Source organism: Eriocheir sinensis, chromosome 41 (assembly GCF_024679095.1).
Source record: "Eriocheir sinensis breed Jianghai 21 chromosome 41, ASM2467909v1, whole genome shotgun sequence".
NCBI classification, from domain to species: Eukaryota; Metazoa; Arthropoda; class Malacostraca; order Decapoda; family Varunidae; genus Eriocheir; species Eriocheir sinensis.
Genome location: NC_066549.1, coordinates 14,162,794 through 14,178,241, shown reverse-complemented (window position 1 = coordinate 14,178,241; position 15,448 = coordinate 14,162,794). Strand labels below are relative to the sequence as shown.

Genomic DNA, 15,448 nt, shown 5'->3' with positions numbered 1-15,448 from the left:
TTACTGATTTGAAATGTATTAGCCCTTGTAGACTGCCACATATCAGTTGATTAAGTGACTACCTTGTCATATGATCTGACCTGCAACAAAAGTGGGACAGTTATAAAAACTGGCATTAAAGTTTCTCATTACACTTGTGCTCTAAACCTCATGAGTTAACCCTTAGGTATAGTAAATTGTGGTGTTTGGTATACACCTGTCCTCCTAATTTGCAGGTTCACTACGTGTGAATTCACACATTCGCATATTTTCACCCAATTGCACAAAGGAGGCTGCGACAATGCTCCAGACATTCACGTTCTGCTCGTGAATGATTCAGCCATTCCTAAGGAGAGGATGATGTATATGTGCATATAATCATGTATGTGTGTATAATGAATTGTCAGCATCAAGAATACTGAATGCTGCAGTGTCAGTACCGACTGGTACTGGTAGAGGACAGGTGTATCTTGCCTCTAGCAGCTACGGGCAAGATACACCTGTCCTCTCTTTGTTCACAGGGGTTAGAGGACACGAATCCCTGTGAATAGAGAATTTTTGTGATTGTTTGGTATCCCTCCCTTGTAAAAGCCAGTAGACCTACAAAAAACTGCTGAGAGCAATTTTACACATAAACTGTACCTAGTGTCCCTGCCCATTGGCTAGACTCTAGCCAATGGGCAGGGACACCTTAAGTTGCTAATGGTTAATCCATTTATGACTGTTATTTTTACAGTCCACCATGCCCTCCACTACATTACATTTTTTTTTTTGGGGGGGGGGGCGGGGTTATATACAATAGTTTTTCCTAATAATTTTTTCCAATATTTCTTTTTCTTTTTTTTTCTTTTTTTTTTTTTCTGTTTGTTTGTTTCAACTCTGACAATCCACTATATAGTTATCATTCTCTATACAAGTGCCAGTTTCAAATAGACATTTTCAGGAGTAGACAGTCAAGCTCTTCAAATCTTTAACCCCTTCACTAGGGCCGGGTCAAAACAGCGCCCCGCGCCGTATCCGGGATCGCCGCGCGTGCCAAATTTCAAATGTCTCTATTGAATATGACAAGTTTTCAGCCATAAACTCAACATAATCATCATGTATTATATATGAAAACATGCAGAATTAAATGGTGCACATAAAGAAACTCACTACGGCCGGGCCAATACAGTGTGCCGCGCTGTATCCGGGATCGCCGCACGCGCCATATTTCAAATGTCGCTATTGAATATAACAAGTTTTCAGCCATAAACTCAACACAATCATCACGTATTATATATGAAAACATGCAGAATTAATGGTGCACATAAAGAAACATAAATTAATTGATAATTTTGAGATGTAAGCATAAATATAGATAAAATAACTTGTATATTGGCTAAAGCGAGCCAGGACGCAGTATACGCGTTCTCGGATATGGTACCGGGCACGCAAGGACGCAGTATACACGTCCTCGTGTTGAAGGGGTTAAGGATAGGCAGAGTGGACATATTGCAATGTAATCGGATTAAGTTTTAAAAATTAACTCTCAATGTATTTTTAAAGGAATAGTTATGTGCTCCCAAAACATTAAGTATACAGCAAAAAAGTATGAGGTGTTTAACAAAGTTGCAAATTAGAATACAGAAAACAACCACTGGCTGTGAATGAAACACCCATTTAAAAGAATTATGAACAAATAATTGATCCCAGAAAAAAATCACATCACTCAAGCAACACACTACTACTGGAAACTGGAAACATATGTTGGTCTCTTACTTGTGGAAGTCATCAATACAATGGATTTGGTTTGAAGCATCAACTGTGAAGGGAATACCATCAAGGGACTTGTGGCACTCAACACAGGTGAAGCACTGAGGATGGTAGGGCTTGCCTGTGGCGCGCAGGATGCGGTCCAAGATGGGTTTTGTACACACACAGCATTTTTCCAAAGTGTTCTGCAAAATTATATATTGTACATCAATGGTTGGTTATATATCAAAATGACTGATAAGTCTGTGACTTTTCTGAAGGGTAAATGTTTCATATAAAATCTGCCTTTCATAAGATATTTTCAATCAACAAGGTTAGTCTAGTAATATATTTGTGTATAATAAACATTCACATTCTACTGTGAATGTTGATCCAATAAAATGCTGAGGAACTTACCAAATAACAATCTTCACAGTAGGGTTTGGAGTCCAATGCATAGAAAGGTTTTCCCTGCAGTTGGAGATGACAAACAATACACACAAAACACTTGATGTGGTAAACCTGCTCCATGGCCGTGCAGCCTGTGCCTTCTCCCACCACCTTCTCTCCACAGCGTGTGCAGATACCTGCAGGAGGAAGGACAAAAAGCGATGGAAAGTCGAAGCTGACAATGACTAACTAACACTATTGCTAAAGCCATATTTAGAAAACAGAATGCAAGACATTTTACAAATACATTAAAGACCCATGAAACCATATTACTTCAGATCTTGTTAAATAATGATATTTGTAGAAAAGTGGTCTTTGATGTATGAATAGGGTTCAAAATCTGTGATCATAAGCATTAACTATTTCACAAAACAAAACTAAAAATAAAATTTCCATGCAAGGATTTTGATGGAACTTTATGAATACACTGTAGGCTTACAAAGAACTACGGTATAGTACAGAAAAATCCACAATACTACTAAAAGAATTCACACAATAAAGGAAATATCAGAGACAGTTCAGAGAATGATTTTTCCCTTGCATGAATACTTTTAAGGCGAGCGTCTGGGTAGCAGGTTTCCCCCCCCAATACCCACTTGACAGATGTTTTGTTATTTGTAGAAAGTCATACTAAAACATTTATATAAGAAAAACCAGCAAAGTTAGCATACATCTATTGATTTCCAGGAAAGTCTGGCAACCCTGGGTGAGTGTGAGAGCGTGGGCTGATGGCTGGGCACTATACATAATGAAATCAGTGCCTGTGTAGCTGAAAGGGGACGGATGCCGCCCGCCTTTCACTTGCCGATACTTGATACCGCTACACCGCATGTTATTTACCCACTGTATCCTGCTTTTTGCCTGCTGTCAGCCATGGGATCTAAAAAGATTAAGCAGAGGAGGGACGCCTGGAAGAGCAAGGACGCAAAAAGACAGCATGTTGAACCCGACACTACCACCGCCTCATGCTCCCGCAACTCTGATACCCCTCGCTTTTTTTTTTTTTTTTTTTTTGACGAGATAATACCTTGCATTTAGGAACTAGGGTACTAGGAGCCTGATATGCTTAGAAATACATCTGATTGTATAGTCAGATTGTAGATAATCATAAAAACACATAGTATACCTGAAAACACTACCTAGTGTGTTATAACAGGTGTGAGATCGATTGATAAACTTTATCGGCCCGTATCTCAAAAGGTAAGTAATTCATTCATCATTCATTCATTCATTTCATCGACGCCTGCTCCTAGGAGCTCCCACCAGGGGATGGCCACGGCAGAAGAGCTTCTAACTTTCTCTATCCAGACACTCCCTCCTTGCCTGCTCAAAGTTTCTCAGAGATCTTTCCCCCCTCTCCCCAACGTACTCTTGCACCCTATCCCTCCATTTCACTGGAGGTCGTCCTCTAGCATTCCTTCCCTCTATCTCACTCACTTCTGGTCATTTCACTCTCCTCCATTTGCTCCATGTGGCCAAACCACTTTAAGGTCTGTCGCTTCACTTCTTCCACCACTCCACACTTCTTATATACATATATACCAGAGATATAGCAACACTGTTCCCACCCGAACTCTCGCCTTAAGGTTTTCAGCAACCTTTCTTCTGCACTATCATAAATATTTTTTTACTTTTAAAGTGGGCCAAAAATGCTTGGACAAGAAATTCAGGAAGTTGCTTTAGTAGTTATAAACACTGAAGAATAAATTTGTGGATAACTGAAAAAAAATATGCCCAAAGAAATACTACACAACTGAAATGAAACACGCTCCTTTTTCATATAAAATAATTTCTGAGGCAAGGAAAAGGTAACTTACAACCCAAAAAGCAAGTCTTGACTTTATAGCATATTCATTATTCACTCACTTGCTACAGAATCAGTTTCCTTCAAGTGCAACTCAACTGTATAGCAAAGTTTTACAGTGTTAGGTACTATTAAAGAACACAAAAACTGAATTTGAACTTTCATGCATGATGTGTCTAACATGCAAAATAATGAAAAAGAAAAAACAAGTGATGTTTAAAACTACTGCTTAATTAAGTTATAAAATATTTCCTAACAATGTTAAACTCATGGTACAACCTGAGTACTGATCAACGTAAGTAGCTAAGAGAAAAACAAAACTGGGATGCACATACACGAATCATACGCACCAAAGAACTCTGGGTCATTGGTACTGTCCATGGACTGGACAAGGAGAGAAGTGAGGGCATCCACTTCAGCTTCCTTTCCCACTTTATCAGGGTTGATGAGGGGCTGGTTTGAGGGTGCAGGGGCCAGCCCCCTAGCCTGAGGGGAGGTGTATGGCCCATACAAGCTGCTGTAGCCTGACTTGTTCGACATCTGGCTTGAAGGTCTTGGAGTGATGGGCTCGTAGATGGACTCGTATGTGGAGCTCTGTGGTTAAGGCAAAATGCCGAGACTTTAGAAGCATGGAGATGTGATGAAAAAATTAACAAGGACAATTATGTAAAATGATGTCATCTACGCTAAACTGGTCAGGTATCATTGAGCCTTTAAAGCTGAGACATGAAGGGTCTGCAATAGAATAGCTTGCAGTTATGCCTGGAGAACAGATAAATGAATAAGAGTGATAATCAAAAGTGTATATAAAAGGTAAAAGACTTGGTTTCTGTAAAGGACATGTTTGGTAATTTAATAGTGAAACAGGTATATAAACTCTTTGCTTTTCAGGACATCCTATGTATGTCCCGGGTTACCAGGAAAATATGATAGGTCGAGAGAAACTAGTTTATTTGTTAAGAAATCCCATATATATGAGAAGGCAATGACTTGAGTTGTCAGCAAGGGGGTGTAGCGATTTGCAGATCTACATAAGAACATAAGAACGTAAGGAGTCTGCAAGAGGCTGGTTGGCCTATATAAGGCAGCTCCTGTAATCCTAACCCCACCTTACCTCACAATCCATGAATTTATCCAACCTCTTCTTGAATGTATCAATGATATTGGTACCCACAACATGACTGCCAAGCCTGTTCCATTCATCCAAAACCCTATTGGTAAACCAATTCTTGCCTATGTCTGTCGAATCTGAATTTATCTAACTTAAAACCATTGCTACATGTCCTACCTGGTTCTTTTACAACCAAAACCCTATTGACATCCCCTTTATTAAAGCCCTTCATCCATTTGTAGACTTCGATCAGGTCTTCTCGCAACCTTCGCCTTTCTAGAGAGTGTAGATTTAGATGCTTCAGTCTATCCTTATAAGGCAAGTTTCTTACCCCTTGAATCATTTTTGTCCTGCCTGCTGCTACAAGCTGAAATTTTTTTTATCTATTTGCTTCGGTACGGATGCCCACGTCCAAATGTGGGTAGTGTCACTGGTTCAGTACAGACACTTGCAACCCCAATTGAAGTAAACCGTAGGCCATGGTGACATGTGGCAATCCACCATATATAACCCAGGTCTAAAAACTGAACAGTGTACTTTATTCTTTCTCTGTCTCTCTCTCTTCCCCAGTGTGTGTGATGGTAAAGATGGCTAATAAGGTAATGTATGTAATTCTTCTCCATTCTTGGGAAGCATCAGGCCTGGAAGGAAGCCATTGCAATCAGGTTTATTTTGTAACCAAATCCACCTGGTAACAATAATGTAAGTGAAAAGCAAAATTCTAGAAGCTGCATTGTTATTAGAGGAAAACACTAATGTACATTCCATGCTGTTTTGCTAGTCTCATGTTTGTTCCATATTTAGCCATTTCTCAGCCACTCATAGCTTCAAGTTAACCAAAGTGGATGGGCTAACCATCTCTGAAGGACTGAAGACAACCCACAAGCTGTCCAAATGAACACTTATCAACTCAAACTTCAGTGAACCTTTCACAAGAGAATCAGTGGAGCTCCAGGGGGCAGCATGAGCTAAGCAAGAATGGCGCCACTTTAAAATACTTGCTCACACCACTAGTAGGCTGGGGCTGACCAATAATAATGCTGTGGTAGAGCCTGCATGCAGATGGTGCTATAGGGTGGAAGGGGTAAAGCAAAAGTAAAGAAAAAAAATATATAACATAATAATAATAATAATTAAAAAGGGGAATGAATATGGGAATGATGTAGATTGTAGATGGAAAAAAAACAAAAAAAACAACAACGATTGCAATAAAAGAGGAAAATTGCTAAACAATAAACTGTCCCAAAATAAATATTTTGCGCACAATCAAGCAAAGGATTTTTTTTTGTTAGAGATCACGTTGTGGATAACAAGAGTGAAAAACAGGCCTATGTAAGTTGAGAAAAGAAATATATCACCTTGAGTATTTTAAAAGTCATTCTGAGCTACTCCTCATACAGATTCAATGGAGATAACCCGGGGTTCCTGAATAGTTTAAGGCTTCTCCCTAGCACTGTCCTGGCAACAATATTCATTACCCCCACATTACCTTCAAGTATATTTTCAGGCATGGCTTGCTACGCGATTGGTTTATGTATGTTCCTTGCACACAACGGTAATGTCATTTATTGTATTACGACAGCATTATAAAAGGTTACAGTAAAGTACTACCAGTTGTTTGAAAATAAAGTGGTGTGGCAGTCATATTTGAGAAGGAGGAATAACTTGCAAGAAAAAGGCTTAAGAAAAAGGTATACATATGAAAGGCCAAACAATAAGGTTAACTACATGAGAGCATTAACCTTGTACCAATATGGCTGCTGGAACTGCAACACAACACCACTTTATCCATCACAAAAGGCTTGGAGGGGTGTGGTACAGCAAGTTTACTGCTGATGAAACTGTGACTGAAGGTGATGCAATTCTTACTATGTAAACAGAGGCAAGGTGAGAGGTCACATGAATGAATGTAGAATTAAACCATTATTCAAACAAGGCCTCTTCTTGTTTGTCAGGAAACAAACTATCATGGATGGAACTGTTGAGATGATTAAAATGTGTGATTTACAACATATTTAATTAACCACCATGTGTGTGTGTGTGTGTGTGTGTGTGTGTGTGTGTGTGTGTATATATATATATATATATATATATATATATATATATATATATATATATATATATATATATATATATATATATATATATATATATATATATATATATATATATATATATATATATATATATATATATATATATATATATATATATATATATATATATATATATATATATATATATATATATGTATGGTGCATATGTCAAAGGTTCATGGCCCAAATAAACAATCGCAGCAGAAGCAGATGGTCACCCCAAGAGCAGCAAGAGGTGAAGGGGCACAGGCTTACAAATTTGGTAGTGTAGTCAGGCCAGGTGGGCAGAGCCGCGAGGAGGAGCCCTTCGCCACATCGTACCCCATTACCACCATAACCATCCCCTTACTGCGTATACTACTTCATGTTGTACTTTGGCATGCGAGGTGATGGGAGGGAGAAAATCATTACTGTTCAGAAACACCAGACATAAATAAGTATGCCAATGAGGTATGCAGTCTTATCATACTTGACGTTTGTGCGTGCACACACACACACACACACACACACGTGCGGCCAGGTGCAAGCGGGGTACGTTGGTGGTTTGTGACCGCGAGGACTGAGGTTTGCGTCTCCATGTCTCTTGTTGCACTCACAGCCTCCCCATCGTGAGTCGCGGGAACCTTAAGTGAACGTACATCTGCCTGCCACTGCCGCCCCTCCACGCTGTCACTTGAGAACGCTGAACGCTGACTACGAGTACGAGGAGACGGGAGGAGGGGGAGACAGCTTCTAATCACCCGGCATGACGTTACAGCTTAAATAAGCGCCCTATAAACACCGCGTGGGTGTTGGCGTGGTCACCGCCCACATTACAAGGCTTCCTCTCACGGCTTTCCATCAACACTCATCTGCCACATCCACCACTACCACCATCCACCCATGTGTCTGCTGTGCTTTACAATGAATATCACGCCACTGCAGGCCACTCCCGTTCTTATTTTCTTCCCGACAATGGAGATTTTTTTTCTGTCATTAACACACACGAGTGCCAAAACTACCAGCAATACCTTTACTGTATTTTTGTTTTCCTCCACTACCACCACTATAGTCATCACCACAAACAACGCAGCACGCCACTGTCACTCCTTTTTTTCTCTCCCTACAATAGAGGTCTTTTCTTTAACCCGGTAGCAGCGGGGACAGAAGTCTTTGGTTAACAATTCCATCAATAACAATCATTCACCCCATCACCACCGTTACCATCACCATAAGAATCACCGTTCAATCACACCATTGTTCCTCCCGGTCCCCCTTTCTTCCCGTCAACAGAGGTCTTAAGTTAACAATTCCGCCACAGCAGTCATTCACGGATCTGCTCCACTGTGCTTGCCTTCCTCAATCACCACCGTTACCATTACCATAAGAATCACCGTTCAATCACGCCACTGTTCCTCCCGGTCCCCCTTCCTTCCCATTAACAGAGGTCTTAAGTTAACAATTCCGCCACAGCAGTCATTCACGGATCTGCTCCACTGTGCTTGCCTTCCTCAATCACCACCGTTACCATTACCATAAGAATCACCGTTCAATCACGCCACTGTTACTTCCGTTCTCCCTTTCCTCCCGTCAACAGAGGTCTTTAGTCAACAATTTCACCATTATCATTCACGGATCTACTGTAACTGCTTTCTTCCACCGCCACCTCCATAGGCATCACCACAAATCACTCCCGACCCCTCTCCCTTACGATATAGATCTTTCCTTTCCATTTAAAACACAGCAGCCACCACCAAAGCCTCGATCACCATAGCCACTACCATAAATCTAGCGCTAATTTCACCTATACCGATCTCTCTCCCTTACGATATAGATCTTTCCTTTCCATTTAAAACACAGCAGCCACCACCACCTCCTTGATCACCATAGCCACTACCATAAATCTAGCGCTAATATCACTTATCCCGATGTCTCTCCCTTACGACAGAGATCTTTCCTTTCCATTTAAAACACAGCAGCCACCACCACCTCCTTGATCACCATAGCCATTACCACAAATCTAGCGCTAATTTCACTTATACAGATTCCTCTCCCTTACGATAGAGATCTTTCCTTTCCATTTAAAACACAGCAGCCACCACCACCTCCTTGATCATCATAGCCATTACCATAAATCTAGCGCTAATTTCACCTATACCGATCTCTCTCCCTTACGATAGAGATCTTTCCTTTCCATTTAAAACACAGCAGCCACCACCACAACATCCACTAGTATACCGTAGTTGCTTTCCTTCACCATTACCACCTCCACAGCCATTACCCCAAACATCACGCTGCTGTCGTTATTGTTCTCGTTTCATGTCCGACAATTGACGTCTTCTCCCCTTGAATGCACCACAACCACCACCAACAACATTAACACCACAGCCCATGTTAGCTTTTTTTCCACCACCACCACCACCATCATAATATAGTCATGACCACAAATATCACAGTCGCTTTCCCTCCTATCCCGACAAAAGGAGTATTGTATTTCCTTTTATTCTTAATCTGTATAAAACAAATGCCCAACGTACACGCTGTAGCTTAATTGTGACCAGTGCGAATATCTACACTTCAACACACACACACACACACACACACACACACACACACACTCTATACAACCTTGACTCCTTCCGTATACAGCCTATTCCATCACGCCACCTACCTACACACAACCTGCACCTCCTACACTCCCTATATTGCAACACGTCACTCCCTACGCGGCCTCGTTTACGACTCGCGAGAATTAGCAGGAGGGAGCGTCTCGCGGGGGTGTACTTGAGAGGACTTGGCCGAGGAGGAGGGGAGCAATTATGGTGAAGTGGATGAGGTGAAACACGGAGTAGACATGAGGGCAGCGGTGGGAGGGGGGTGAGGGAAGGAATGAATGAGAAGGGAAGGGACCGGACAAGTGAAGGAACAGGTGAGAGGGGAGCGGGGGGGTTCAAGTGAGTTTAGGAGAAAGTTCCGGAGTAGTGAGTGAGAGGGAAGGAAGGTAATGAGTGCGTTTGGCAATAAAGGAGTAAGGAATTGACTGTCGACATGAAAGCAATGAGCGAGGGAGGGAAGGAAGTAGACATTGAGGTAAGGAAAGAATGACTGACGGGGAGGGGAGGAGGTTGTAAATGGAGTGAGTCTGGGAGTAGGGTCAGAATGAATGAGAGTTTGAGTGAGGTGATGAAGATTAAACGTAGGAATAGATGAATGAGGGAGGGGAGGAGGTATAGTAAATGGAGTGAGTCTGGGAGTAGGTGAATGAGGGAGGGGAGGAGGTACAGCAAATGGAGTGGGTTTGGGAGTAAGGTTAGAGTGAATGAGAGCTTGAGTGAGGTGATGAAGATTAAACGGAGGCATAGGTGAATGAGGGAGGGGAGGCGGCAGTAAATGGAGTGAGTCTGGGAATAAGGTTTGGAGTGAATGAGTTTGAGAGAGGTAATGGAGAGGAGTGAGTAGATTAAACCAAGGAATAAGTGAGAGAGAGAGGGTTTGAGTGAGGTGATGGAGAGACGGAAGTAGATTAAACGTAGGAATAGGTGAATGAGGGAGGGGAGGAGGTATAGTAAGTGGAGTGAGTCTGGGAGTAAGGTTAGAGTGAATGAGGGTTTGAGAGAGGTGATGGAAAGGAGTAAGAAGATTAAACAAAGGAATAGGTGAGAGAGGTAGGGAAGATATTCGAGTGGGAAAGTTTGGGAGTAAGGTAAGGAGGGAGTGAATGAGTGTGAAGGAAGGTATTCAGTGAGTAAAGAAGTTTGGGAGTAAGGTAAGGAGTGAGAGGGAAGGAAGGTATTTAGTGAGTAAGGGAGTTTAGGAGTAAGGTAGGCAGTGGAGTGAGGGCAAGGAGCAAGTAGAATGAGTGAGGGAAGGAAGGTATTCAGTGGGTAAAGAAGTTTGGGAGTAAGGGAAGGAAGGTATTCAGTGGGTAAAGAAGTTTGGGAGTAAGGTAAGGAATGAGAGGGAAGGAAGGTATTCAGTGGGTAAAGAAGTTTGGGAGTAAGGTAAGGAATGAGAGGGAAGGAAGGTATTCTGTGGGTAAAGAAGTTTGGGAGTAAGGTAAGGAGTGAGAGGACAGGAAGGTATTCAGTGAGTAAAGAAGTTTGGGAGTAAGGTAAGGAGTGGCGTGAGGGCAAGGAGCAAGTAGAATGAGTGAAGGAAGGAAGGTATTTAGTGAGTAAGGGAGTTTGGGAGTAAGGTAAGGAGTGGAGTGAGGGCAGGTAAGGTTGAAGGACCTGGCCAGAGTTCACTCGTTCATTATCCTCCCAGCTGGACTCCTGCTGCCCCGGGCCACTCCCTCCCGCACCCTCACCCCTTCCACGGTACACCACCACCACCTTCAGCACTACCATCACCACCACTACCATCACCATCAAACTAACTCGCCCCCTCCGGCAGTGCGCCAACACCAATCAGGGTGGTAAAGTGTAGCTGTGTGTGTGTATGTGTGTGTGTGTGAGGCACTACTGTGTTGGTGCCCAAAGAGCCGGGAGCACCAAGGGCGTGGCGGCGCGGCGGGCTGGGAGGGTAAATAAGGAGACAGACTTGTACTATGCTTCTCTCACACTGCCCCCCCCCCCCCCTCTTTCTTCCTCATAACCCCTTCTCCCTCCAAGCCTCCTCCTCCTCCTCCTCCTCCTCCTCCTCCTACTACTACTACTACTACTACTACTACTACCACTAATAATAATAATAATGATAGCTAATAATACAATAAGACAATTACCACCACCGCCACCACCAACATCATGCCGCGGCCTTCGCTACAAATCCAATCACGAGGCACGGGACGGGAGTTTGACCTGTGCGGCTGCGGCTGGGTGGGGGTCGCCGTAGCCGCACAGGTCAAGCTCCGGTCCCGTGCCTCGTGATTAGGTTTGTGGCGAAGGCCGCCGTAATCACAACAACAACAACAACAACAACAACAACAACAACAAATGCTACTACTACTACTACTATTACTACAATGCACATAAAAAAGTGCAGCTGATGAATGGAATGCTTTGCCGGACGAAAGTGTGCAAACAAATATTTGCATACAAGTTTAAACAATAAACTCATAAAATGTTACAAAATGCGGGACAACAGGCACTGCACGAACAAATATCAGAGAACACACACACACACACACACACACACACACACACACACACACACAAGCAGTGACCAAACAATCTTATTTAGATCACTACCGACAAAAATTATCGCCACCCTCGCCACCGCCATCACTGTGATATGAACAGAACCACAACCACCGGCATCACCAACACTTTCCCACACAACAGTCATCATCATCACAGCAGCCCCCACCTCCGACACACCCACCCCCAGTACCCCACTAACACTGCATCACCGGTAGCTCCACCAGCACACCACCAACACAGCCGCACCAGAACAACCCTCAGTATCCCCCCGACAAAACATCACTAGCACCATCACCATTGCGAAAGAATCAGCAGTATTGTCATCTAAGAGATCAACGCGCTCGACACACCACCGCCGTCACGCCACCAGCACCACTACCACTGCCACCCACCTGGTGATGGCCGCGGCGGGACTCCAGAGGTGGAGCTGCGACACTCCTCGGCGCTACACTACAGGTGGTGCCCCGCCACATGGTCTGCCCTACCCGCCCACTGCGCCGCGCACCGCCGCCCATTGGCTCCGCACGCTGAGGTAATGGGTGACGTACGCCCCATCCCGTCTGCTCACTGGACGCCGCCCCAGTGAAAGTGATGACGGGGCCGTGACGTTACAGTGCCCCGCGGAGGCGCCCGATTAGGATGACAACTTGGCTCCCGGTATGTGTGGGGGAAGGGGGGCGGGTGAGTCAGGCCGCGAGTGCCTTCCCCCTTACCCCCCTAATGAACCCACCGAGCCCTGGGTCCTCCTCTCCGCGGACTGGAACACTAAGTGGGCTGGGGGGGGGTGACATGGGAGGATACTGGGAGAGGAGCCCGGGGGTCGGTGTCCCCGAGATGTCTCTAAACATAGCCGTGCAGGGCCACTCTCTGCCCCGGACCAGCGAGCGTGCCAAGATGCCCTTACATGGCGGTCCCTCCACCGCCCCGTACCCGTGGTGGTGGTGGTTCATCCCTCTGCCGCTGTGCCCACCCCTGTCCCGTCCCGCCTCAGGGCCATGGGGGCTCGGTGGAAGCTTCGAGGTGGTGCGGTGTGGAGGGTGTGGGCATGAGTCTACAACCTGCAGCCCTCCTCTGTCTACCTGGCCAGGTGTGCGCCCCTTGTCTCAGCCCTGCCCCAGCCACCCGTCTGCTCCAGCCACGCAACCACTGCATCAAGGCCTCGTCTCCGTATGAAGTGCCTCGCCCCCACCCTATACCTGATCTACCCGGCTAACTAAGAACACCTTTTCCCTGTGCCTCCTTCCCTCTCGTTACGTAAATCGGGGTGAGCGAGACAGCTGGGCAACGCCTGGCAAAGTCCGTGCATGGCATAGTGAATAACGACGAAGAGTATAATGCGAATGAAGAGAAGGTGCAGCAACCGACGTAATGGACGAAAGATCACGGAAATTCGATAAAAAAGAAGGGAAGGGAGGAAAAAGGAGGTATGGTAAACGCCACAGGTAAGAGAAAAAATATGGGAAGGGGAATCACTAAGTATTTAAATGGCCGGGGAAGTGTATGCCTGACCTGCGTGGCCAGTGAAGGTCATGTAAGTTCACAGTTTCACTAAGTATCGTCCAGACTGAAAGTGAATAAGGTGCAAAATGAGCAAAACTATTTGGAAAAAGAAATGCGGACGAACGAGAGAGAGAAAGAGAGAGAGAGAGAGAGAGAGAGAGAGAGAGAGAGGAATGGGGGTCTCTCTCTCTCTCTCTCTCTCTCTCTCATGCCCGTCACACATAACCTTCGGGTGGGCTGAACATCTTGACCTGCCCGTTCGCTCGCCCGTCTGCCTCCCATCCTGCCCTCCCGCCCGCCCGTCTGCCTGCCTGCATGCCACCGTCTGTGTCAACCTGCTTAGTCATGGCTCCCTCCCTCGGGCTGTCCTCGTGGCTCGCGTGCCTGTCCAGTCGGCCAAACACTGTTACGTCTCTGTCGACTCTTATTATCACACACACACACACACACACACACACAATCACTTACCGTGTGGGAGCCAGGGGCGTAGGTGCCGTAGTTCGACCCCGGCTGCTGTTGCTGCTGTTGTTGTTGCTGTTGCTGCTGATGGGCGTGGGCGGCTCCATTGTGGGCGTGGGTGGCGGCGGCGTTAGAGGAGGGGGCGGCGCGACGTAGCTCCGAGTAGGAGGAAGAGACCGGGGAGGGCGGGGAGGGGGGCGGCCGAGCTTCGTCAGGGGGCGGCAGCGGGAAGTCCTCGTCAGGCCCGAAAGTGGCGTACTGGGAGAGTCCTGTGGCGAAGATAATAACAACACTCGATTAGTTAAGGAAAAAAGGTAAAATTTGTGTAATGGGTAAATTAGACCTGAAAATAAGTTGTTGGGAGTAACATTGATTAATATATTGAAATACGTGACTGTAATGTGGAAAGAAAATTTAAGTTCACGGAGGGAAGGGGGAAAGAGTTGGTGATGATGTTCAAAAGAGTGGGAATGGAACGGTATTTGTATATGTCCGTCCTGGCCAACGTTGCCAGATTGTCGTACTCAGCCGCTTATATTTCCCGACTTCCTACACCAAAACTGTCTTCTGGGCTCCAATAACGAAACTCATTTATAGTTATTGTTAAAACCGGTAAATACTATGCTCTGAGTACGATAACCTGGCAACGGTGGTCCTGGCCCTCGTGGCTGTTAGGACGCTGCAGGGTCTCACTGCTTTACGTGGCTGCCTGGCTGGGGGTTATGGGGAGGCTGAAGGAGGCAAGAGGTCGCAATGGGGGGTTGCATGAGAAATTGTCAAGTGCATGTCAAGTGCCTCTCTGTAGGGCGTGTTGGTGCCAAGAATCTTCCTCCGGACTCCCTTTTCAGCTCTCCTGAGATACCGGTATTCGCTCTGGGTGGCTGTGATACAATCTGATGTGAAGGCAGGCGAGACGTTTCCATGTTTGGGGAGGGTGTAGATCTTGTAAATACGTATTAGCTCAAAGGGAGGGGCATACAGCGATTTGAGCCGCCTAAGAAGGTAGAGGGGCGAGGTGGCGGCCTTTACAACCGTGGTGATGTGAGCCTTCCGGTGAGGTCGTCATCGATGGTGAGCTTGGTAGCCTTCACCGTGTGGAGGGTGTCGGGGCCGAGGGTGATTGTAGGAAGGATGGTGTTGTGTGGCCCCAGGCTGACGTGTGTGTGTGTGTGTGTGTGTGGCGGGGAAGGGTGAGGGA

General features: G+C 45.3%; 1 protein-coding gene across 3 annotated transcripts in view; it reads right to left on the bottom strand.

Moving 5' to 3' along the window:
- LOC127009693 (thyroid receptor-interacting protein 6-like) overlaps positions 1-15,448 on the bottom strand; it is a 47,481-nt gene that overhangs the window by 5,132 nt on the left and 26,901 nt on the right. For 2 of the 3 annotated variants that reach the window (XM_050883019.1, XM_050883020.1), the window contains exons 4-7: positions 14,260-14,519; positions 4,300-4,558; positions 2,128-2,297; positions 1,738-1,916 (exon numbers count right to left, since the gene is read on the bottom strand). In XM_050883019.1, coding sequence (XP_050738976.1) covers positions 1,738-1,916; positions 2,128-2,297; positions 4,300-4,558; positions 14,260-14,519 — 868 coding nt within the window. The remainder of the gene's footprint in view (positions 1-1,737; positions 1,917-2,127; positions 2,298-4,299; positions 4,559-14,259; positions 14,520-15,448) is intronic. The other variant, XM_050883021.1, reaches the window with a different exon arrangement.